The following is a 26,895-nucleotide window of genomic DNA, read 5'->3' on the forward strand; positions in this document are numbered from 1 at the left end:
TGATTTCGCTCCAAACCATTAGCAAGAACATGTGCAAACAGGCTCCACCCACACCATCGAAAAGATCTCTATACATGGTCTCACTGCTTAAATAGAATATACGTATTTCACAACACAGGTGTTTCCCCTTTTATTACTGCATATTTTTTTGTGTGTGTGTGTGTGTGTGTGTGTGTGTGTGTGTGTGTGTGTGTGTGTGTGTGTGTGTGTGTGTGTGTGTGTGTGTGTGTGTGTGTGTGTGTGTGTGTGTGTGTGTGTGTGTGTGTGTGTGAGAGAGAGAGACTTCAGATGTGTTCATTTCAACATCCTATGAAGGCATCATTCATCTATACAGAATCCTACCTATCCTTGATTTTGTATGCGAACATTGAGAGAAAGAAGGAAATGAAGACGCCGTCGTTCTTTATTTTCTCCTCAGTGACAGTAAAAGGAGCCGTCCTGGACTTCTGCAGTCAGACTGTCATATAAATGGTATCTGCTGCAAGACAGGAGGAAAATTATAAACATTTTCATGTCAATCAGATATAATAGCTGCATATTTTCACCATTTGATGAGGTTTGCAAAGAAATCAGGACCGTAATGTACAATTGAGCTGTGTTGGGATTAGTAGAGATGTAACCGCTACTAAGGGTGAGAGGATTAACTCCTCTTCACTAGTCCTGAACAAACTCTCTCCTCCTGACAGCAGCATGCACCAGGTTCAAATCTAAAACCTTTCCAAAGCTCCAAAGACAAACATCAGCTTGCTTTTATCAGAGTATTCTCATGTGTCTCAGCAGTTTTGTTGCTGCTTCTTTTGGTCAGTTCGTCATTAATCTGTTTCTTTCAAGAAAAGGTGTGAATAGCTGAAAATTTATGGAACTCTGGAACTCGAACAGACGACAATAACATGTGTGGACTTTATGAGTTGATCAGTTATATCAGCGGCCTCAAAACCTACAGTGGCGCGGAAAGGACGTTTATTCCTCAAAATCTCTTCTTGTATTTCAAATATTAATACGGTCTAATAACAAATCACTGTGAACAGCAGGAGCAGATCTTTTTTCTTCAACACCGAAATGGGAGCCTTTGAATTAACTAACAAATGAACAAATTGGTGCTCTCTTCTGGCAATACAACACTTATGCTTCCAGTTTTCACATTTTCTAAAATAACAAAGAAAACACATTATTTTCTGACTGTTAGGGTAAATATATTTTTTTATTTTTTTTAAACATCTGCTTCTTCTATGAGTATAACTCCTTTATATTTTTTTTGCTGCTGCTTTAATATGAAGTATATTCAGAAAGGGGGGAAAGATAAAAGGCTGGGGTCAACAAATCTCAATAAAGAGCTATGAAACACAGACGACACACACCTTAAATGTCAGGTCCTATTCCAGTTTTATTCATTTTGAGTAATAACTTGATTTGACCTTATTCTATCGTGTGCTGATTATCATCACTGCTGTTTGAAAGCCTTTATGAATACAGGCCTAATTAAGACAGACAATTAAAAGTTATGTTTAAGTTACTTTTTTGAGTCGATAGTTTCTTTTAATGTCAGGATAGTAACTCCACAAATTATCAAATAAATAACAGTGAGTGGTCATATTCCGTAAATCCCACAACACTGTTGATATATAACTTGTATAATTGAGGAACGTCAGGAACTTTATTGGACCTGAATTTACAAACCAACTAAATATGTTCTTATTACTCACAATTGGAACTAAAACACACAGATTTGTGGGCTTATGTTGTCACCTGTAATCCAAAAAATGTCTGTACCATTTTCAAAATGGCCAATAGCATAATAATTGTATCCATTTAAAAATTATATCAAGCGAATAACATAACATCTGTACAAAAATTTAATAAGGTATGACTTTCCTCAAGTAGCATTAAAAATCATTTCATAGCTCTTGAAGAAATGTCACTGCATTTATACATCATACATGTGTATTACGTGAACAACAGAGAGAAAATGCAGAGGAACACAATTGAATGTGTGAATATTTGAAAGGCCAATCAAAATAAAATCTGTTTGTTTTTTTAATTCAAGTGTTACAACTGCAACCAATAATTTAACTAGAACTAGAACATTTGTTTGCGGAACCGAGTTAGCGTTACTATCATGATAGTTGTTCGCTCATATCGATGCTAACTCGGTAGGTCAGGCAGCTACATCACTGTGTAAAACACTGAGCCAGGAGCGTCTCCATGGCAACAGACACTGATCTCCTTTGATCTCCCCTTTCATCCACTTTGTATCGAACATTTTTTCACACTTTTTGGAGATTTATTATGAAACAATTAGCCGTTTGTTCCCCCAAATCTAACTGACTGGTCTTTGGATGATGACAAATCATCCTAGAAATCTTCATGCAATTCGGGTATGTAGCTTTTGTGAAAAGCTGTTAAAATACATACATACTTACAAACCAATAAATAAAAATATGCAGACGAAAACATAACCTTCTGGGCCAACATCGTTGGTAACCCAACTTTCATTGGCAAAGGTCAAAATAAATGACTACCGCTGTATTTCTTGGAGATAAAACTATATTCTTTACAGTATTTGTGCAGCTTGTTCAAAAGCGGGTACAGTAGGTGTCACAGTCATCATATCCATTCATATGTATATACTGGGTATGCAGCACTCTCTTATTATAATATAAAGAATTTTATTATCGTATTATAATAGTGACTAGTTATGATATTATTGGTCTGGTTACATTGAAAATTCCAAAAATTTTTGCATTATTGGCAGGTATTACATTATTGGTTGCTGCAGATCACCTGTATGATTGCATTTACACTAACTGCTTTGAGTGTATCCAGGTAATTAGGTTTTCGGGCCAAGTCTTAAAAAATGTAATGTATATGTCCTCCCCTGAGCTATATTTGAATTTTTGTTTTGTTCTGTTTGGTTGTTTCCAGTAAATTGCACATCCAGACTGTGAGGCGGAGTGGGTGTAGTGTTCATGTGAGCGAGTGTTTGTGTGGGCGTACAAAAGATGATAAATTGCAGGTTTTCAAGCTCTCCATGGACGTGGGTTCTTTGAAGGGTGGACAAACAATAAATAAATACCACGCTGACAATTTACTTGGTGACCTGTGCAAATGCAATTATGTGCCACAATACAGCGCAAACCTCTCCCTCATGTCTCACCAAAAACAAACAACTGAAAGCTTCAATTCCTCCTCTGCCGTGTTTTTGTAAAATAATATGTCAGTCTGAAATTCAAAAAAGTGTCTGCCGTGCCAAACTAGAGGGATTTTCTATATTTTCAAGTCAAGCTAAAACAGCTGCATAGCTAATAATCTGAAATGTTTTATTCATATATGATGAAGCTGACAAATCAACTATTGGGGCTTTTATTAATAATACAACGTGTACCACAGCACCTTCACTAGATCATTAATAATGGATTTATTACATATATAATAAAACACATCATGAAGATAGGAAAAAATTGTATTCTGCAAATGCGAGAAAATCCAAATGCAAGAGAATTTTCACAAATCCTTTAATAGAAATATTGTTTGTGTGTGTGTATGTGTTAATGAATATGTTGACTTTTTTTTTTTTTTTTTCCTTTATCATGATTTCTACTTGGAAAACTAATTGGGAAAAGTCCTGCTGGGAAAAGGCATCCATCTGATACCAGGATTAAAAATGAAATTACGGCGAATTATTTGTATGTGCAGCAAAGAAACCAGGAATAAAATGTATTGATAAGGTCACAGTTTTTGACAAAGAAGGAGAAGTCCCACAGAAAGCTACTGTTTATGTTAAACATGTGGATATTCAATATGAAAGAATATACTCGAGAAGTTTCCCTCCATTTCTTCCTGCGTTGATGTGTTTTTTTCGCACATCACTCACTACGTCGGCTCACTGAAGTCTCCAGAATACTGATGACAACATGGTCCTCTTCTCAGTCAGAAGTTGTGAATGTCAAAGCTGTCACCGCAGCTCTGGTGTAATGGCAACCAGATCCCAAGCCCCTTTTCACTTTCCTTCATGTCAGTGCTGAGACCCGGAGAGATGTGCTGCAAAATACAAATGAGAGAATCCGGTGTGGCAGCAGGTCGCTCAGTGTCCGTCCGCTTAACCACGAGTCGCTGTACAAATGTGGATCAAAACCTTTGTGGGAGTAAGAAATCTGGTCTATTTCAACATTTTCACTCATGGTTTTCAGAATCAGAAAAACATTATTTGTCCTTTTTTTTTTTTATATATATAAGGGCAATTAGGTGGGCAAGAGTTACGTACAGATTATAGACAATAGCAGACCGGCTGCAAGAAACAGTGTGAGCAGTCGTTGTGGAGGAATTTAAGGCAGTATTGTACTTATACAACAGCAGCAATTAAAACAGCAGGAGGAACAGCAGAATATGCAAAGTGGTAATACTGCACAGTGTAACGTAAAAGTAATATTTACAGTGAAAGCAAGAATAGCACACAAGGACATCATGATATTGCACATGAGACAATATTGCACAAAGCATAAGGTTATTTTAACATTTTATTTTTGCTTCTTTTTCAGTATTTGTCCTGTTCATAGCGAGCTCAATGTTCTATTTACTGTCCATATAGTTTAAACTTTGTATAATCAAATTCATATGAGTAATTCATACGTAAGTTCTTAGCATTTATCTGTGTATTTACAATTTAGGACTGTATTTGATAATATTTTATCTGTAAGCTGCTAAGAATCTGTATATTCCAAGTGATTGTGAGAGCCTTTAGAAGACATCCCATTTGAATTTTAGCTAGTTTAGATACTTTTATTGAACATTGAACTGTAAGTTGTTAAATACAGTGTTGGTTTGGTTGGTTTTACATCATGCTATATTCTTTTATACTAAATAACATTTTGTTTTAGGTTTTTTAAGACAAATCCTAAAAACAGCAACAGAGTATTGAAATTCTGCATTTCCACATATTCTAATGAAATATAAACTCTCTGGTGGCCTCGGGAAGGGTCTGCCCCATACTTTTCAAACCACTAATAATGAATCAATTGAAAAGCACAGTCGTGTATAATATGATTAAATTAGATTATGTTTATCTGATCAGCTCACAGTCTTTAAAGCACTGGATGCTGCAATGACCTTCTTTCCTAATTTTGACCAATGGAGTTTCATCTTGTTCAGTTGACTCCAGTTCCTCTGTGCTGTTTATGAAGGGATCAATAACACAGAGGGAGAGGTCAGGTGGTTCGGTGGTGTTTGGTGGCTCCTCAGTATCGAAGCCTTTCAGAGCGCAGTGGCTCAATAGCTTGTTAGTATGCCTGACAACTTCAGTCTGAAAAGCAAAAGAAGGCACTCTAAAAAATAAATCCCTCACTTGTTAAGCCTGGCGTAAGACTCGCATTGCACACGTGCAGTAGTCTCGGCTGCGAGAATCATTAAAACTGAGCAGAACCCGGTCGTATATTCCTCTGGGTAATATGTGCTTTTTAATCTTCCTCAGTGTCGGTGTCACTGATAGATTGTTAGAGGAGATTCAGTTTGGTTTATATTTGGAGCAGAGAGAGAGAGAGAGTGAAAGGTATCAGCGCAGATAATTATTAATGAAATAATGCTCCTCACCTTTAATCCATCCTCCATCAGCCTGAGTCCTTGTCAGGATTGATGGCTTCACCTCGACGTGTTTTTACATTCAACATTTTGTGATCTGGCAAACTCAGGGGATCAATCAGGACCTCAAACGGTACACCGGGATGCATCCAGGAGGATGGGATGTTGACGCTCCAGCGCTCGTGCTGCCCGAAGGTCCCTGTGGACACGGACCAAAAATCCTCTATTTTAATGTTTTGCCAGGTTGCGCAGCGTGGCGCTGAGCAAATGTGACACAGTTAAAAGTGAGGCTTCTGAAAATGTCACAATGTCTGAATCTATTTGAAATCATTTCTCCACAGCGATGCCCTCCTGCGCTGCACACCTCCTAGAGGCCCCAGGAAGAAAGAAAAAAAATCGAGCCTTTATATCCATACTTTTATAAATCTATTTGATACATGAGACATTAGTAGGCATTTCTTCTGCGGTTATTCTGTCAGTTGGTGTGGATAAAAGCGGCCTTACACGGGGGGAAGTTCACAGAATTTTCAGAAGAAAACACAGAGGGCACCGAGAGTGTGTTTATTTGTGAAACATGTGAACATTGACTCTTATAATATGGAAATTAAAGCTGCAAGCAACGTTGGACGGGTCCTCGTATCCTTGCTGGTCAGTGATTGGAAGTATCCCAGGTGGCGTTATGACTGACAGTGTACTGTACCCTCTGGATGGGATGACGGCCGACTGAGATCTTGCATATAAAGTTTCAGGCTGAGTGGAGCATGTACAGGCTGGTTATGCAAGCACTTCCTGTCCATCCACCAGGTGGCGCTCTCTCTGCGACTGTACATTGCTCAGTTGAATTCATCAGGGCAGGACTGTGACCACCAATGTAACGTTTTAGGTTCGTTGCAGCATGTAGAGCAGAGTTACACATCACTTCCTGTTTCATGGTGAACCATCAGATTTTCAGCAGACTGTCATAGCCATGGCCTTTCACTGTTGCGGAAGGATTTTGATAATAAGGAGGAGGTTCTTTTACCTGAAGATGATTATCTTTTGGAGAAAAAAATTGCTTTTGCGCTCTGGACGTCAACAAGGCTGGACTTGTTTTTGTTCATTGATGTCATGTGGGACTGAAAGGAACAATTCCGCTGCCTATTTCTAGAACATAAATTAAGGACTATGCCCCCTTTTTGACCTCTCAATAATTTCTGAAAGACAGAAAGACAAGACAGATGATATTTAAAGTTGCATTTGCTCTACCATTTAAAAGTCAAGCACTGTTGCAGTGTTTCAGAGAAGAAACAGAGAGCACACAGCAGCGACCAACAAGGAGTACGTACACCAGAGTTATGGAGCAGCGCAACATCAGTGAAGGGCAAGTTGGAAAAATGGCAGAGATACTGTCTGTGCTACAGCAGTATGGAAGCTCAAAATAAGAAACTGCTGATAAATCAGATATATTCTCTATAGAGAAGGAGGAATTGAGCTGCCAGTTCAGAGCTCTGGAGTCTCATCAAGAACAGTTGAACTTTACGCTCCATCAGAAGGACCAACAGCTGAGAGGTTCATAGAAGGCTCAGGCCTTAGAAAATAGTCTCCAGAAACAAAGAGCGGAAGCTGAGGGGTTGTTGCAGAAGAAATGCAACCAAATTAGAAAGCTGCAGCAGGTCACCAGAAGACATTTTGTATAGGCCAAAGAGCCGGTAGCCAACTGAATTTGCAAGTGGAGGCCCTCACAAGTGCTTTTGACCTTAAAGAAGCCGAGTGTGGCAGTCTCAATAAGGGACTTCAGGAACAGAGTGACAAGGTAACAACCGTCATGACCAACCTGGAGAGTTCCAAGGCTGACCTGGAGAACATGTTGGTCACTAAGCTGCATGAGGCAGATGAAGAAAAAAAGTTGCCCTGTAGTCTCAGTATGAGCAGAAACTCAGCCTGCTCAGTTCAGAGGTCACGACCCTGAAACAGGTTCTGCAGACCAGAGAGGCTGAAGTCCTGAACCATAAGACCCAGGTTGCAGAGAAAGTCAGAGAAGTCAGTGAGATGAAGGGAACCCTTGGCAAAACCATCGCTGGCCACAACAATGAGACATCAGATAGAGGGACATGGCTGCTGAGAAAGACACCAGGAAAGCACCAAGCAGGAAACAATGATGCCGGGTGAGATGCTGAACAATTATCTGGGAACGCTCACGAGAATGGAGTGGGAAACGTGCAATACTGGGGCTGACTGGAAAAGTGGATGTAGAGCTCTGAAAGAATGAGACCAGGGCTAAAGAGCAGAGAGAAGAGCTACTAAAAGGTCCAAACGGAAAGAGGAGGCCTGGATGGAAGACAAATGCAGGACAAATTTAGACGACCAGATTCTTCTCGACATGATTAAGAAACTGGATAAGCTCGCCTCAATGAGCGACAAAGAGAAGGCCAAGATGAAAAAAGCAGAGAGGGAAGCTAGAAAAGAGGAGAAAAAGAGGAGGGAGGGACAGAGAGAGGAGTAACGACCTTCAGAAAGAGGGGGAAGAGCGTCTGAAAAGAGAAAATATGGAGTAAAATGGCACTCACTGTCATCCCCTCCACCTGGCAGCCTTTCTCCCTTCCCCCTCTCTCCTTTCCTTTTTTCCCAGGTGGGCATGTGCTGTCTGGTGTGTGATGTGTGGAGAGATAAGTCAGTATGCTTCAGTCTCTCGCTGGGCCCTTGTCGTTTCTCTTGAGTAGTCTCGTAGTTGTGTTTCTTCTGTTTCTTGACTTTTCCTAGAACCAGTTTTGATAATGGCGTGCTCTGGTTCAGTTCAGCAGTTCCTTTTCTCGTTTGTGTTTAGACGGTCAGAATCCTGTTAGTCATGCTCCCCTCCATCCCGTTCCCGACTACTTAACTTTATATTCACTTTATAAAGAGTTCACTTATATTTGGCTCTTTGGGTTTGTGTTTATTATCACTTCACCTTGTAAATGAAATGCACTGAGTGAACTCCTGACCGACTGTTTCTCTGTCGGCACCCGAGTCTCTGAGTCTGAATCGTGACGCCCACGACTAAAATACAATCCCCATCTACCCAAACAACGGACAATAAGCTCATTTGGAGACGCTAAGTTGGTCATTAGTGTCCATCGTTTTTGTTTATTTCAAGTGAATCAATAAAATAAATCAATCTGTTCAAATGAACCAAAACTGCATGTTTGAGTAAAGTCTGTATTACTCAAGTGTTGAACACAAACATGCAAACAGGCGCACAGAAACACAGAATCACACACTAACGAAGATGAATGCCAAACCCTGACACTTAGAAAAGTAAAACAATAAATAAAGTCTTGCATTCTAATTTGTAAGGCATTTGTTTTTGTCCAATCACTATGGAAATAAGTAAATTAAGAAGCAGCAAGCAAATGAGCTTAATCAGGATAAACTACCAACCAGGTGAAGACAGGTTAATGTTACTTACAGTTTGACGTCTCTCATGTTTTCAGGAGAATTGACTAATGAAGTGCTCCTTTGTCTGTGAACTAAAGTAACAGCTCCCAATGCCACGACGAGAATCATGATGAACTAACCTTCCAGGTAGGGTAGAAGTACTTATTCACTGTCTGTCTTGGCCATCTTTAAGCAATCCGCCCTGTAGCTGAAGGGTACTTTAAGCTGACATCTCTTGCACACTTTTTATTGAGCCAATCCAGCCATGCTAGTCACACTGAATAAATTAACATTAAAGCTGCTTAAGTGGACTTTAAATACTACAGGAAAGGCATTGACAAATGCAAGGCGACACCCACCTATGAATTTGCCTCGTGCACTCCAGAGCCGCACCGTGCAGTCTGCTGATGAGGTAAGCACCACTTGATCATTGTCAACAATCTGCAGGCTGGACCAGAATGAAGAGACACGGAATGAAATGGGAGAAGGCGTTTGTGACGGATCACTGTGTTAGTACGTCTGATGGCAGATACACCCCGGGCTGCATCTCACCTACGCTGATCGTCTCCGAGACCTTCAGACACACACACACACACACACACACACACACACACACACACACACACACACACACACACACACACACACACACACACACACACACACACACACACACACACACACACACACACATACACAGAAGGAAGTTTCTGCTGCCGCTGACACCTCAGCCTGTGAATGACTGGATTTGCTGAGGATGGAACCATTGGGACTTTAAAGTACATGACTGAGTAAAACGCTGAGGACACAACTACTGAGTGGAACCAAGAGAATTCTTCTCCTGCACATACATATTGCATTTATTTAGTTGCATAAATGCAAAACAGTTTCAACCCCCCCCCCCCCCCTCCCCCCATCCCCCCGCTCATATACAACGGTTTGATTTACTCTCCAGCGAGAGCTCAAGTAAAGTACAATAGAGACTATTTGCAGGGTATAGATCCAGGTGCTTCTAAATTTGTACATTTGGATTGTGATAGGACACAATGATAATAAGGCAATTGCCCTAATCAATACACACTGAGTCACTTCACTGCTCAATTTACCCAGCACATTATTTATTTGGATAGTTTTTAGGTATACTTTTTGTACATTTGCTGTACCTCATATTAATTCTTATTCCTTGTTCATGGTATTTATGATTGTACGTAACATTTATTTTTGTCAGTTGCTCGTTTGACATGTCGGACGTATTTGGTGTGTTTGGTGAACTGTGAGTGCTCATCTTTGAAAACTGCATGACAATAAAGTCTTATGTTAAATGTTATTGTTTGTTTTCGATTCTTTTCTTTTCGTTTCTTTTCTTTTCTTTTCCTTTCTTATAATTAAGACTTTTGTTTACAACATGTCTTTTTCCATTGTATACTTGTTCTTTTTTTACAAGAAATCACAACATGTTTTTTGATATATTGACATTTGTTATAAATCCCAGGTACTGTATATTCAACAGGTTGCTCTAAAATTATTTTTTTTATTTTTAGATAGTGTAATGATTTTAAATGAAAGCATGTTGTACACATTAAGTAGTTTTAGCATAATTACTTACATTTACATTTATTTATCATTACTTGAATGAAAACTATATGTGTCTATAGTATTTATATTTCAATTTACCTACCCAGTGACCGTGCTGGTGTGGGCACGCCAGAAGTTCTCAGCTAAATAGGCGAGAACAGAAAAATGTGAAACACACAGAAAAAGTTCTGATAAACAGTGCTCGTCTTTATGTGTTGCTGACCTTTTAGTGACTTTTGATCTGAGGGAAACTTCTCTGTGCGGTAAACATAAATGTAACCGATTATGTCAGCGGCGTATAGCAGAGCGGCCTTGTCTGCTTTCGCCAGTTTTGTTATCTTCTGCTGGAATTTCGACTGAAACAGGCAAATATAAAACAAAGTTAGATTCATTATAAGTGCTCTAACAAAAACAGATAATATGTCTGTATTTGGCACTCGGTCTTGTTAAATATGAATAAACAATATCAAAGCAGGACCAGCGAACAGTTTACTGCGTGGTGAATGCAAGTCTTCCTCCCTGTAGACAAAATTAATCCATTGGGCAACCAGACTAACCCCAAATAAATACAAACATAAATAAATAAACAAATAAAGTGTGTTTGTTGACTAACTAACTGACTAACTAACTAAGATCTTTCATTCATTCATTTATTCAATATGAGGTTTTCGTACATCATGTTTGTATTTAAATATTGGGCATTAAAAAAAGAGAAATTCTGCTTTCAGTTGGAAAATGTGTCCGGACTTGTAGAGTTTGAGTCTTTGGAGGAGCTGCTCAGACGCCCTCATGTTCACCTATTTCCCAAATGTAGAAATCTATGCTTGCTTTGCCTCATCAGTCTGTAAGGAAGGTACCTGGCAGCCCTTTAAAAAAAAAAAAAGACCAAAAAAACTGGAGCTAAGCAAATAAACCGCCCGCTGGAAATTAGCTTTTCACTAAGTCAGCACTTTTAGAGAGGGTAAAAGGGATTCTTTGATCGCTAAAGGGGGGCAATAAAAAATACAGCAAAGTTAATATCTCACAGCTCTGAAGCTGCTCACAAACTTTCCTCCGTTGAGCACACTCCAGAGGTTTAAACAACCTTTAAAAGAGTAAGAAATAAAATTAGTGCCATTCAGAAACACACAGGGGGAGGTTGTAACGTGCAATCATGCACAGTAATCAACACAATTCATAACACTGACCTTTGGACCCAGATGACAGTAGAGCAGGCGTCGAGGAAAACTCCTGGAGGTTTTTTACAAAAACTATACTTGGGACACTTGTATCTGGATCTGTGAGAGAGACACAAAACAACAAATAATCACAGGTGATTTGTTCAAATTTGGTCATTATTTCCATCCCAGCTACACCGTCACCTTGATGCTCGGATGAGAGGCGGCTGCCAAAGCGACACTGTATTCGTCCAGAAACTACGTTCCACACGATGATCTCTCCATCATAGCTGCCAGTGGCCAAGAGAGAGGGCGGACACTGCGCCACACAGAGGATGGCCTCCTTATGCCCATTTTTCTGAAGAGAGACCACATGATGTGCAGTATTTTGAATTTATTACGGCAAAACCAACACAAAGCGGTTCAAAGTTCATTGTAACTGACATAATGTGAGGAATTTGTTGTACTTTCATAGAATTCTGTTTATCATTTTTGGATCATTTCAAACTGTTTTGCTATGTGTTAAACATTTAACATGTGTTTTTTTAAACTGTAAAAACCGGATATGTTTCTTGAATGGCCTATTACAGTGGGATTTATCATATTAAACAGTGGAAGTAAAGAGCTACTCACATTACAATAATTCATTTGTATTCTGGGCCAAATTACTCCTCCCTTTAGTACAAAATGCAGAACTCATGTCCCGTCCAGGGCCTTTTTTAGGCATAAATTCACAGTAATATCTGCACAACACCTCGCAAAAGCAATCAAAAGCTTTGTTCAAGATGCCTGCGTGCACAGAAACGAGTTTGACTGTCAAATTCCAGTCCTTTCCTCGGTGCCAAAGCCAAGCTTAGCCCCCGATTTTTGGTTTCCGACGACCGAAGCTCCGGACCGGAGCCAGAATCAAGGCATCCAAGCCGCCATTAGGGTTTTTGGAAGGAGCTTTGTGGAAGCTCCACCTCTGGCTCCTTTCTGAAGCTGGCTAGTCAGTGAAGTGAGGCAGCAGGTCCTGCCACAATGATGACTGACAGCTAACGTCTGACCAATCAGCATTCAGTATAGAGACTAGTTCCGGTGAGGAGATGAAAAGAGTCTTTAAATCCGAAGCAGGTACGAAGATGAGAACAGACGAGAAGGACATTGAGCTTTACTGAGAGTGTAATGGTAAGACAGACAGTTTATCTCCTATCAATGCCCAGATGATTCAAATTGGTAGATATTTTCTCTCAGTATTCTGCATGTTCCAAAACTGTGGCTGGCTAAAGACAACAGACATGAGATACTCAAGCATTTACACAATTATTTATTTAACAAAGACATTCTCACCACATGACAACTTGCACAGGACACCGGTGTGCTCTTAAAGTAAAGGAGAGAGATCGATAATAAAGACCCTTGACCGATCCGGCCAATCACAGTGGACTCCTGTCGTCCACTCATCCTTTCTAAGTTGGGCTCCAGTTTCCCGGGCTGCAGTGGGTCCTTGTTGACCCATCAACACCTATTGTTCCTGAGTCCCACTGAAGCCAACATGGAGGAACACGGAGGCAAAAGCACATGGAGGAATGCAAACCTATTGTCTCTGTAACAGTGAGGCTAAAATGGCAGACTACATGGAAGAATTCAAGTGAAAATACTTCAATAATTTATTTCAAGCAGGATACATGTTTGGGGCAGGATCGCCAACATTTACACTGCCCTTTCAGGAGCATGTGCAGTTAAAAATACTGGACTGTGATAATGATTGTTTGATTCAAACAGACAGAACACAAGTTAAGTTTCCAAGTACAGTTGTTAGAAAGGTTTTACAGAGGGTCTGGGGACTGAAGTTGGGCATGTTTGGTTCATTATTGATTGTTATTGATTGTTTTTTTTATACTGATTATGTGGACGTGTGGATTCTGTTGAGTTCAGTTGGTGTTGGTTAGTGTGCCACCTACTGGTAGCGAAATGCTAATACTCTTTTCTGGTACTGGGCTTTACTATCTTTATATTCTTTATATTCTAGACCTGCGGATTTCCATTGTTTTTGTTTGTTGCTTTGGTACATGCATGGTCGGTGCGTTCAGTCCGCAGGTTCACAAAATTAGGCTGCAGGTGGTCGACCGCAAAGGAGTCAGTGCCGACCAGCGGTGGATGACGATATTTACTGTATGTGACGCGGAAAGTATGAAAAGGCCTTTTGTCACACACAGACACACACTGAGGCCCTGTTGCCACAACCTCTTTCTTCTTCCCATTTTCCGGGAAAGTTTCCACACGGAAAACATCTGCATCCACATGACACCTTCAAAACTACTCAGAATGATGTAGTACTGTTGCCGGCCAATAGGTAACATATGCACGGAAATGCATCCAAAATGGAGAGGAAGACACGGAGCATGAAAAAAATGGAGAAATCAACCAATCTAACGTCTGACCTTATTAAACCACATAGACTCAGTATAGTTTCACGACCGGGAGTATGGAGGCCGCCATTGTTGTTGTTCTTGTTGTCAAATGATGTCAGGAGAGAGTTGCGGGGCTATCGTGTTGAGAGGTTGGGCGATGGCGTCATCAATTTCAGCAACTGCCCATCCATGTGTCAAAGCCTAGGCATCATTTTAAGCTTCTCCACTCTGGAACCCATTTTCAAAACAACGCCGTTTCCAGGCTCCTAAAACGCTGCGCTGTGTTGATGATCAAGCAAACACAATGCGGCCAGGTGAAACAGCGTTGTCATGTGGACAGGGCCTTAGTCTGACAGGTGCCGTATAAGGTGCTCCATCACTATTTTTTAAGAGTTTGTTTAAGGCTAAATGTCCCTCCCAACTGGACACTTCAACATGTGGACGGGCCGAGACGACGGATCAAACCAGCAACATTGGTAACTGTAATCAAATTCCTTTAGCCGCCACGTTTAGGAATGGCAGCCAAAAGCTCGCCCCCATTTAGCCAGAGGCGGTTCAGTCACATAGTTTTCACAAAAACGTGCAGTTTACAAGATGTACTCTCTTCTTTACTACTTTCATGATCACAAGTTTCTACCGGATGATGCACATAGTTGGACTCAATGTTTCAACCTCTTGATCTGCATCTTTGTAGGAGGGAAACACAGAGACCGTCACCAGTTCACTTCAAATGCACACGGGGGAACATGCAAACTCGACACAGAAAAGCAAGCAGCAGCCAGGCTCAAACCAGGGATATTCTTAGTGTGAGACGAGAGTGCTAAACCACTACATCTGCGTGTTGCACCAACTGTAGTTGTGTTCGGGTGCAAAATTTCAGCCTTCCTTCCTCCTCTGATTCTCTAACTCTGCACCTGGGAGTTAAGTGGAAAATCTTTATTGACTTTAGCTCTCAGAGCAAAATCAATCTTCTCATTTAGCTCAACAAGGAAGCCAATAAGCACATTGTCAAACTATTTATTTAACCTTATCAACTCAGAAATTAGAAAAGGAATTTGTGCCTCTCACCGAGAAAGTGATTGTCTTGAAAAGGTCGCCGTCTGTTAACCAAAAACCTCACGGAAATTAAAAATGACAAAAAGCCGAAGCGGTTTTCCTGAAGAGCCGAGGGGGGAATCTGGATGGAAAATATCTCAAGCCTCGTCTGAATGTCAAAGAGTTTCACTGAAGTCTTGATAGTCGCTTAAAATATTCTTGCCGAGTGTGTCGCACATGGATTAGCAGCTGATTTGATGTCAAACCCCTGAGCAAGCAGACAAGCCAAACATTATTCCCGCCGCTGCACTTCACACGGATACGGAGGGCTTCATCTTGGTCTTTATTTCTCACTGAGCTCAACGAGAGGACTCGCTGCCAACTTGAGCAGTGTTCACCACCGACCAATTCGGGCAAAGCAGATGGCAGTTTGAACTTCGAGCATACTGCTTTCAGAGCCAAAGTGGAATATTTAGCTGAATGGGGGTCATGTTTTCAATTTTTAATGCGATGCAACGAAACACTGACCATCTGGAGGGGCAGAATAAAGACTGAGGGCTGAAGGCAAGGACTACATATGAAACAAGCCATTGATCTTTCTCCTGCAGGCCAATAATGAAAAAACGATTCCAGAAGAGCCTTCTGCAGATAATCAGAGGGGTCACTCTTCTTCCTGGCTACTGTATTGCAATATTCCACTCTTTTAATGGTCTTCTTTGAGGGTGAACGCAGCGACCCGCCATAATGAGAGGCACTACCGTCCAGTGAATCACACAGCGCCAGTAGTAATCAGAGAGAGAGAGAGAGAGAGAGAGAGAGAGAGAGAGAGAGAGAGAGAGAGAGAGAGAGAGAGAGAGAGAGAGGCATGAACACAACATACAGGTGAACTCAGATGAAGAAGCTGCCATCCCTGCTCTGATTTTTACTGATTTTTACAGACAACTCATTGTACAAATTCACCCGCTAAGGATGGAAGGAACAGCACCAGAACATTTGGTCGGATAATTAAAAGAACTCTTGCTTCATCTGTGACAGTGATTGAATTTTTCGTGTTCGAATGCCAGTAATATTTGTCTTTTCACTTCATTTTATATGCAAATAGATTTGTGTCGCCGCTTGCTCGCAATTAATGAAGCAGGTTTACCTGAGGCACAGAGTATGAATGCATCATCGAGAGACAACTACCTTGTTACGCCATAGTTTAAACCCCGCTCACGTCCATTATTGGCGGGTGAATAATCTGATGCTTGGTGAATTCTGCTTCACAATGAGAGGAAGAGCCCACATCGAAAAGCCATGTTGTTATGAACACTTGGCTTTAAGAAAGAAAAATCTGAATTGAAAATTATCCACAACATCTTCAACCAGACTGCACACGATCAAAGTAATATGTTGATATTGTCTGGTGGTGTCTTTATGTAGCGTCGGGAATGGGTGCCACTATTGGCCCGCCTCAGCATCATCATTGGCACACCAGCAAATCCCCTCTCACTGTGCTTCTTTTTTAAAAAAAAATTTAATTATTGAATTAGTCATCATCATATCCAATCCCTGCCAATATCCATCAATATTATGATATTAAGTCACTATTAGTTCCAAAACGCTGGTCATGCCGGTCACCTCTGTCCAGCAAGTTTTAATTTCCATGAATTGAATCTATTAATACAATAATACAGACATGCATTTATGTGTTTTACAACTGTTTCTTGTTATCTTGAGCCGTTCAGACCGACCCAACGAGAAAGACAAAAGACGTCAGAAAACCTCCAAATGTCTGCCAAATGTCGTGGGCCCAACCTCTGGAATTCTCTCAACAAATCACTTTGTCCATCTTTAATCATAAACTATTTAATCAGTTGTTCTTAATCTGATCAATGTTGTGTGGTTTAGTTGACCGTCTTTGCGAACTCCTTTGTTTGTTTTCCTGCTTGTTGTTCCTTGTTTGTCCTTTCATCCTTCGTTATTTTCATTTCCCTTATAAAACTAGAACAGCGCATACCTTCGCCAACGCCACATTTGTCACCATGGAAACCAATGGATTACAAGGTAATCAGAGCCACCACACCCCTCATTCCACCATTTGTCGTGGTTGTTTGAAATGCTCTACGTTATCACTGTTTGACACAGATTCACAATTTCCGTATCACCCCCCTGACAATTGTCCCCCAACCGCTCGCCAGGGCAAGGATGTCAATGCACCATGTGTCATGTCCGAAATTGGGGAATTAAAAACTGAACATTTTGGAGGTAGTTCGACATCAATCGGATTAAAGCTAGCAGCGTTATGATGTAATTATGTTTACCTTTGGCCCAATCGCTCTCAATATTTGATGGGATCGTCCTAGTCAAAGACAAGTTATCCCTGAAAATTTTTGGCTATTTCAGTGAATAGTTTTTGCGAAAGTCACGTCCAAGGCAACCGGAGCTGATCTCCTTTGATCTCCTCCATGAGGTGTCTCTCCCATCTGCTTTGTATGGGACATTTTTTCACCTTTTTTTTTTTTTATTATTCATTTGGATATGGTTGGCTATTAACATCCCAAAATAGAATCGATTGGTCCTTGGGTGCTGACAAATCATCCCTGAAGATTTCAAGGGTGTTCAGTCTTTGCGAACAGTTGATGAAATACATTCATACATACAAACCAGCCAAATACATAACCTTCGCCCCAATGTTAATTGGCAATGGTAAATTACTAACATGTTTATCAATGGGGAGGACTTCGTAGAAGCGTGTTGGGCTTCTATCCTCTCCTGCACAGTTTGAAAACATATTGTGATTTTGTGACATCGTTTTATTCATTTTGTGCAAATAAAGAACAAAAAGCTTTTTGTGTTAGTGTCAGATAAAAATGTTGATTACATTGCAACCATATTATTTTAACCTAAGTACTTGGAGATCTGTTGCGTCAGACCTTTGTAGTTTGTGTTTACTGCTAAATACTTTGTAATGACTAATTGTTAGCTGGGTGACTTGATGTGAGCACAGTGGGTATCAGCTGAACACACGTTAACAGCATGGCGTCATTAACATTCATCTCCCGGCACCCAAACACAATCCGGCAGAGCTGCTGACACTGGAGTGTTGTTCAGCGACACAGGCGGGTGTTGAAAATAAATCTTACACTATCGCACCTTTCGCAAATATCGTAATTATAAGTGACTGATAATCACATTAAATGAACAGTATAAAAGCAGAGCAATATTGAATGTGTTTGCAGTCACTGAATCAGGCCTGAATTTCAAAACTGTGACATTATAGAGGGATTTCTGGGCTTCTCTTTTAAACAATGTATCTGTAGTGTATCCCCAGAAGTAATCCTTATATCATGTTGTGTGAGCACAAAAGCATGGACAGGAAATATATCAGTAGTGGCATAATCCTATGAGACGCCGTGGCTGAGGTGTACACCTCCTCGTGTCATGGGCTGAGTCAGCCATAAAGCATCTTCACACTTCAGTCGCAGCTCTGTGGAGCAGAACCTGCCATAAACTACAGGTACGAGCTGGTCGAAGCTTCACTGCACTGAATTTTAGCCTGAAAAAGTCAACGTGAGGACGTCTGCCCTGATCCATACGTAATTACATTGCCTGTCAGTGATAATTATACCATATTTCATTGCACAGCCATTGGATTACGTCAAAAATTGCTGATGGTTATTGAAGGAAACTATAAGTAATTCCAAAATTTTATCATTTAAACCAGTGGCGACTGGACATTAGAGGGCGCCGCCTTCCCTGGGACCGAAAAGGGGAATTTAATTTAAAAAAAATTATATATATATATATACTGTAATTCTGTCAAAATATGTTTATGCCAACAAACTAACAATTTACTATAGATAATCTTCAATAAAAGAGAGGATTTCTTGATTTCTCTCTCTCCAGTGTGTGTGTGAGCAGCTTGAGGGGCTGTGAAAGCCGCCCCGAGGAGGTGGAGTTTAGTAGCTGTCTGATCAAAAATGAAATTAAACCAATCAGCTTCATTTCATGTCCGAGACTTGGGGCAACTTTTAATTCTAATTTACCGTTCAGGTCAGGTTCAACTTTCTCCATTGTTCTTTTAAATGCAAAACAAACAGAAATATGTTGAGAATTTTGCAAATGTGTCCAGGTTTGGTAATGTTTATAAATGTTTAGATATGTTCATATTTATGTATGGCTGAAAATCTAAGAGCTTAAAAAAGCACACAGCTTATTTTGCACTTTCATTTTTTGGAGTTTTTTTTTCAAAACATTCTAAAACTGCTTTGAAAGTTGAATCGATGTGTTGTTTGAAAATATACCTGAGATACCTTTTGTTTTTCCTAAACTCAGACTAACTGTCATTTCAAGTAAACCAGCCCCAAAAAACATTCATTTTCCAAAATGGACTAATGAAGCATCTGCTTGTATTTGTTTACAAGTATGCTAATAAAAGAGTCTTAATAAGTGCTCTCTATTCACTAGCTGTTTAAAAGAACCATAATGTTTCATCAACCAGCCGCCACTGGTTATTATAATATTGATGTTGACTTACTACTTTCTGCAACTCGTATGTATTTATCAATAGTTGGACAGAAAGAGAAGGACTAAAGTGTATTTTATCCTAGTAAGAGATTGTCAAAGTGGTTCTCTAAATGTTTCATAATTAGAGTCAGGGGGTATAATACTCCAATGATAATACTTTTACCACCAGCTGTTTTTACTTCCATCAGAGGAACTATCATCTATAGTCAGATCATTTCACTCCTTTACTGAATAATTTGAGTTTACATATAAACATTCCATCCTCCAGGTTTTCCAAACCTCTTTATAGTGCACCGAATATTCATCTGGTTTGTAAATGTCGAGAAAGGTTTGTTCATTCATCCATCTTTCACTACAATCAATTATATCAAAACTGCCTCTGCCAGTAAGTAATGAAATTAGATCGTCATGGTGTTTTTTTTAAGACTTCTAATATTGAGGTGCATTACAGAGAATGAAAAGTAAATTTTTGCCTTTTTTCCAAAGCAACTTTTTTAACAGTGACATTTTAAATGTCTCGAGTCCTCTAACTCCTTCAACTTCTTCAGCATTACAGTTTAGTTTTTGTTCAGCTTCACCATTCACACTTGCTTTTTATTGGGGAAATGCATATTTTTTTAAGTGTCTTCAAGTGTCTTCTTTTTTTTTTTTTACTTAGTTTTTTCAGAGGACTCATATAGAGACAACAACGCCCTCCATCCTGACGAACACAGCCTCCATGCAGCTTAGCTCACAGACGACCTCACAGACTACCACTGCTGTCTACCCCACCACTCAACCAACCATGATGAGCATGACACCTATGCCTTTATCTTACTGACAGCTTTCAGAATACTGCAACCCATAGGCTGAACAGTACTTCATCCCACAAGATGTGGAGTACTCCGTCCCAGAGGATGGAGAGTATTTCATCCCACACGCTGAACAGTACTCCATCCCGCAGGATGCACAGTACTTCATCCCCTACCCTGGACAGTACAGCCACATTCTCCAGCCTGCAGAGTACGAGGACATTCCACTGCCTGCAGAGTACGAGGACAATCCACTGCCTGCAGAGTTCTATATCCAACTACCTCCAGAGTACAACTTCTCACAGGATGCAGCAGAGGACATCCCACAGAATCCACAGTTCTACATCCCACTGCCTGCAGAATACAACTTGATATCGTTTGCAGAGTACGACCTCTCACAGGTAAGATCAGTGCCGTCAGTTCTTAGAATTTGAATAATTAGATTTAAATAATTTTCTGGAAATACAAGTTATAGCTGGTACAGTATATCAGGTTTAAACAGACTCTAGACCAGTATTATGAATCCTCTCATACTTCCAAGCTCCATCATTTAATATCCTCTTGAATAAATTCTGGTGTATTTCTTAACTCCTGCTACACCAGAGCCATCTGATACACCATTAACTTCATTACTGACTATATTGCTACAGCATTACTTACTATATGTTGCGTTGGTAGTTTTTATGGCCACACCCTCAGTATCTTCACATTTTCTACCAGCAGCAGCTGAACAACAGCCAGACTCCAGAGCAGCAGTCACAGCCTCAGACTCAAGCTCTTGCTGCTCAGACAGAGCAGCATGAGGAGAAAATGCAGCCGGAGCGGCAACAGCTAAATGAGAAGCATGAGCAGCTCCAGCAGCCTGAAATGTATGAGATGATCCAGTTGCGCCCGCCGGCTGAGATCCCATGGGTGAAGGGCTGCAGTAGATGGGCAAGAGACAGCAACTCTGGTAAGATTCTCAAATGTAACATTCATATCTGCTGTGGCTTGGATGTTTTTGACTGCATACAGCTGAGGTCAAAATGTTTTTCAAATAATTCCCAAGTGCTGTTAAACAGATCAATATATTTTTCACACAGCTTTTCCAAACATCCTTGCTTTAGTTTGGATGCTTCGATTATTTTACTTTGCAGATAGAAACAAAATTATTTCACAAAAACAAAAAAACTAACGGGGTCAAAATTATTAGACCCCCGATACTAATTGTATTGCTTGGGAATAAATATTTTTTTAAATGTGTAATTTCATAGGGGAGCTAATGGGTTTGACCTCAAGCGTGTCTGTTTCCCTGCAGTAAGTCAAAGTGCTCCTGCTGTGCCAAAGACCTGCAGAAAAACCAAATGGGTTCTCTGCTGGAGAAACATCTCAAAAAGAGGAGGAGGTAAGAATCATTAGAATTTAATCATGTATTATATTTTGGACAATATTTATTTTGAATAAATCAAGAAGAAAAATACGTCCACTTGCATACGGATGAATGGATACCTATTTGGTTGCGGAATGAATTCAGATGCATTCATTAATAAAAGCTGGTCTTGTCAGTGTCCTGGTCGGCCAGTTGATCATCTCATGCTCCTGCAGGAAGCTGAGCTCAACTTGGGCCCCAGCTGAACGTCTTTAAGTCGACCCTGGAGCCCGGTCAAATGACCCAGGACTCCTGGGGGTGGTGACCACAAACTATTACACTGTTCTCGTCGATTCTGGCTGATGTTTTGGTCACTGTTGAATTTTTGTTAGTGTTCTCAGTCATAGAGGCAGCATGAGGCGAGTCTACAACCAACACAAGTTGCTCAGGTTGTGCCGCTCATCCAAGATGGCACATCAATGCGAGCTGTGGCAAGAAGGTTTGCTGTGTCTCCTAGCACAGTGTCCAGAACATGGAGGAGATACCAGGAGACAGGCCAGTACACCAGGAGACGTGGGGGGGGGGGGGGGGGGGGGGGGGTAGAAGGGCAACAAGCCAGCAGCAGGACTGCTACCTCCTCCTTTGAGCAAGAAGGAACAGGAGGAGCACTGCAAGACAAGAGCCCTGCAACTTGACCTCCAGACAGCCACCAACATGATGTTTCTGCTCAAACTGTCAGAAACAGAATTCACCAGGGTGCTATGAGGGCTCACGTCCATAAGAGGGGGCTGTTCTTATAGCCCAACACCGTGCAGGGCCATTGGCATTGGCCAGAGAACACTAATATTGGCAGATTGACCATTGGCTCCCTGTGTCCTTCACAGATGAGAGCAGCTTCACACTGAGCACATGTGACCGATGTGACAGAGTCTGGAGACGCCGTGAAGAACGTTCTGCTGCAGCAACATCCTCCAGCATGGCCGGTTTGGACGGTGGGTCAGTAATGGTGTGAGGAGTCATTTCTTTGGATGGCCCACAGTCTTCTATGTGCTAGCCAGAGGTACCCTGACTGCCATTAGGTACCGGGATGAGATCCTCTGCAGAAGCCGCCACCGCTGGTGTTGGTGAGGACCTCCTCTTGGTCTCCACATCCTCTTGGAGCTGGTTCAGCTCGGTCTGGAGACTCCAGTGCTGCTCCTGCCTGTAAAACTCCTCCCGGGTTTTCAGAATCTTCTCCAGGAGTTGCTGCAAGGCAGCCAGCTCACTCACCCCAGATGGGCTCTCTGACTTTGACCAGAGGGTGGCTCCCTCCAGGACCTCCGAGTCCTCAGATAGCTCCATCTGGTCACCTCTGGCAGTGGCGGACCTGGCTGGTTCTCCACCCTGGGCGAACCCCCGCCCGCCACCTCACCGGCGCACGCGCACATGACATGGCACATTTTAATGCGAATGTTCTTTACCAGGTATTCTAATATTTCAGTTAATCATTTGTTGCATTTTACCTACTGCGCTGTAATGTGGTTTAGAAATCCGCTGTATTTAAGTTGACACTAATGATGAAGAGCCCCATCTAAGAAATGAACCACCATTCGCCACTGTTTCAAACTGAGAGAAATGAAAGAAGAAAGAGAAACGCCAGTGAAACGGGGGAGACTTGCTGCTTCAGGTAAATTTGTTTCCTGCAGGCGATGCTGCACAGTGGGTCAGAGATCAGGGAAGCTTTGTTTCCCACCTCAATGACTTTTTCAGCAAGTCAGCAAAAAATCATCCTTCTTCCATACGGCGTCCTCTATGTGTCCGAGCAACATGAACACAAACCGAGCTTGGTCATCACAGCTCTTTACAGATGCAGCTGAGACTGAGGGGAAGCCTGGACAGAAGTGTGTCTGCATCCCGGCTGCATAATGCACTTAGACTGAGACTGAGTTGATATATAAAGATGAGATGTGAGCCAAAAGGCAACCGGCATTTCATTTTAAAGCCAATGTAAACACATAAGAGGTGAAAGTATTCAGCTCATGTAGTTAAGTAAAAGAAGAAGCGCCAGCCCATTCGAGCACTGAAATCCTGCAGACAGAATTACATACAATGTGATCAATAGTATAAAATGGAAAAGATACTCATCAAGATGGTTGTTCCCAACATATTTAAGGTGCTTTGTCTTCTCTGAGGTTGTCAAAATTAGACTTACACATTTAAAATAAAGCCATAATACAGCATTTTATAGAATCTGTAAAAGCTCATACATTGAAACTGCTTGTTTGATTCACGTTGAACACTCTTGAGTCTGTTCATGAGAGCAACAGTGCAACAGCATGTAGCTTCACTGTCATGTTTTATCAAGCGAGTGGATCCATGGCCTTTTTTAGAGGCAGTAAAGGTGGCATCCAGGGGGGCAGAAGTATGGGAATTGCTGGTATAGGTTATTTTTTTGAACAACTTGAAGATGAGCCAATTATAAAATATGTTTGCAGCAAGTGGATCCCTGTCTTGTCTGTTCTATCCTCTTCTCCCCTTCTATCCCCTCACCCCAAACTCAATTAGTAGAAAGCCGCCACCTCTGAGTCTGGTTCTGCAGGTTCCTTCCAATAAGAATTTGAGTTTTGTTTTTTTTCCTTTCCACAGCCGCTTATGTTTGCTCGTGTGGAATTGTTGAGTATTCTCTGTAAAAGTGTCCTGAAAGGACTTTGTTGCATTCAACACTGTAAAAATAAAGAATTGAATATATCTGCTTTATATAGTACTGACTGAGTGTACTAACATAAAACCAGTGTTCAAAATAATGTAAAGTAATTTGTTTCTGTGACACTAGAATGTTTTGCAATAATTCACAAGTAACTAATTACTTTTAGGAAATGTTACCAATGATAAACAATAGTAATTATTTAAGTTTCAATGGGCTTGTTGCTTTTGTTGCACATTAAAATCAGTGGTTCGTGTACCTTCAGTCTTCTGTGTTGTTCTGAAGCTTGCTGGTTCACTAGACTCCCACTCACTGGAGTTAGAGGACACTGTTCATCCTGAACCAACTCAAAACAACAGCATGAAAGATGTCTGACTGTAAATAACAGTAGGCTCTATTTGCAGCACCTTTCATAACATTTGCTCAATTACAACTTCTGTAATGCGTTGGTTCGTTCCTGCTTCTTCTCATCATCAGTTGATGAATATTTGTATTTAACATTCAGATTATCTTCCTCCACGAATTTCAACTGCGTTTTGAGTCAATCACTCATCAAACTGATCCACGCATGCTGAGCTTAGAGGTCACAGCAACACTGAAATAATACACATCTGTGCACATTAAGATTTCTGAAATGATCGAGATAATTTAAAGTTAGTCACTTTTCCTAGTAAGAAGTTATTTGTTATTTTCAGTAACCAGTAATGATTTGACAAAAAGCAACGACCTACTGTAATTGAGTCACTGATAATTCAGTCATTTGAACACAGCTGAATATATTAGTGATTCACTTTGAGCTGAATGTTTACAACTGGACCTGTGTTAGCATTGCAAATATTGAGATATTGGTTTATAATTTAATCCAGTGAACAAAGGCTCAGGTACAGTGACACTTCAGATAGTGAAGAAGTGAAGAAGATAAGACACAGATGCACCTGTTGAGAGTAGTTTGTTAAAGTTCCGCCATCAATAACGCTTAATATCCCTCACAAATGATGTTTTTTTCCCATCGGTGTGAGGTAGACAATATGCCACAAGCTCATTTTGGTCCAAAGTAATTGTCTTTTCTGCAGAAACAATATTGTTTTGTATGTGCAGCTGGCTGAGTGACCAGAGCACAGGGACCGTCTGAAAGTTACACACTGCTGTAAAAGCAAAGACAAATCCCACAATAATACCTAATGATGCGACTGGTATTCACTGCAATGTGACCAAAATCCCTGCAGCCTTCACTTGATCAAACCACAACACTTGGTCTGATCGTAATATGTGGTTTGTAGTGTCTGTCCTCGCTGTTGTACCGGCTTTGCAGTTTGCAATTTGAAATTTGCAGATGGTCCCCGGCATTTGTGTGCGCTGAGGGGCTGAAATTATTCCTGTTAATGCTGTAAATCCACGCCTTGCCGATTGTTGTACAACTTTTGTATTTCCATATGGAGATGTATCATACATTATGTATGTATTTTCATTTCATGTCATTTCTTGTCTTTGTGAGAGAGGGAGTTTGTTTGTGAGCCCACACATGTGTATGATGGGGCTCTTTGTAGTACCACCATTATTTTTGCAGCTCTTGGTTTCTGACTAGTTGGCTATCCCTGGTTTACATTATTGAGTCATCAAAAGAAACTTTTAGGCTGGCAAATGTAATTATACTAGTGGATAAGTATCAAATCCATAAAGCAAACACTGTAGGAAAATGGCAAGTTGTCTATTTATTGTCTTAAAAACAAAAACACCAAATATTTATAAAAGGTATGAATCGACAAATGTTTTAATTATGACACGTTCTAAATCTGTATGTCTGTGTATTTTTCAGTTAGTTGTTCTATATGTGGGAATTGCATTACATCTATGGTGCAATACACAGAGTGGCTCGGTTGATTTGGACAGAAACGCAGCTTTTTACAAAAGTCCATGTAAATTGATTAACGGGGTATTAATGTAATTGCAGAGCGACTACATTGCTGTGATTGATATGCTTTTGATCAAGCATCGAGTTCCTGTCAGAAGGCTGCACTTTGTCTCTGTGTCCCTCTCAGCTCAGAAAGCCGCAGGCTTTCCAATGAAGGAATAACGATCGAGTCCATCCAGTGTTTCTGTGGCCGTCATACAACCAAGCACATAAATGTCACACAGTCTCAGTCACTGCACTTCAACCACTTACTTCTTTTTTTTTTTTTTAAGACTGAGTGAAATTGTGTTAAGTTTTCTCTTAATAGTCACCAGATCATCTTGCCACGAAGGCAGCGGCCTCTGCACATGGTGGAGATCCTCCAGTACATCCTGAGGAAATACAGAAACCTGATGAGATAAAAAAAAAAAAAAAAACACTATCACGTATGCATGGCTTTCCCTCAGTTGTCTGCTTCTATAATCAATTTCAAAACAGACAACATGTGGCGTCACTTTATTTTTTTTCTCCTATTTCAATTTGACTTCA

General features: G+C 40.7%; 1 protein-coding gene across 1 annotated transcript in view; it reads right to left on the reverse strand.

Annotated features, from left to right (window-relative positions):
• Nucleotides 1-5,600: 5,600 nt before the first annotated feature.
• The window catches only part of wdr95 (WD40 repeat domain 95), a gene marked incomplete at both ends in the record, with an annotated part of 35,734 nt that continues 14,439 nt past the window's right edge, over nt 5,601-26,895 (reverse strand). Inside the window, 7 exons of the mRNA XM_080459755.1 lie at nt 5,601-5,770; nt 9,324-9,412; nt 10,643-10,682; nt 10,763-10,895; nt 11,565-11,623; nt 11,727-12,054; nt 26,679-26,738. Of these exons, the coding sequence (XP_080315881.1) occupies nt 5,601-5,770; nt 9,324-9,412; nt 10,643-10,682; nt 10,763-10,895; nt 11,565-11,623; nt 11,727-12,054; nt 26,679-26,738 (879 nt within the window). The remainder of the gene's footprint in view (nt 5,771-9,323; nt 9,413-10,642; nt 10,683-10,762; nt 10,896-11,564; nt 11,624-11,726; nt 12,055-26,678; nt 26,739-26,895) is intronic.

This window comes from Lipophrys pholis (assembly GCF_963383615.2).
Source record: "Lipophrys pholis genome assembly, chromosome: 3".
NCBI lineage: Eukaryota > Metazoa > Chordata > Actinopteri > Blenniiformes > Blenniidae > Lipophrys > Lipophrys pholis.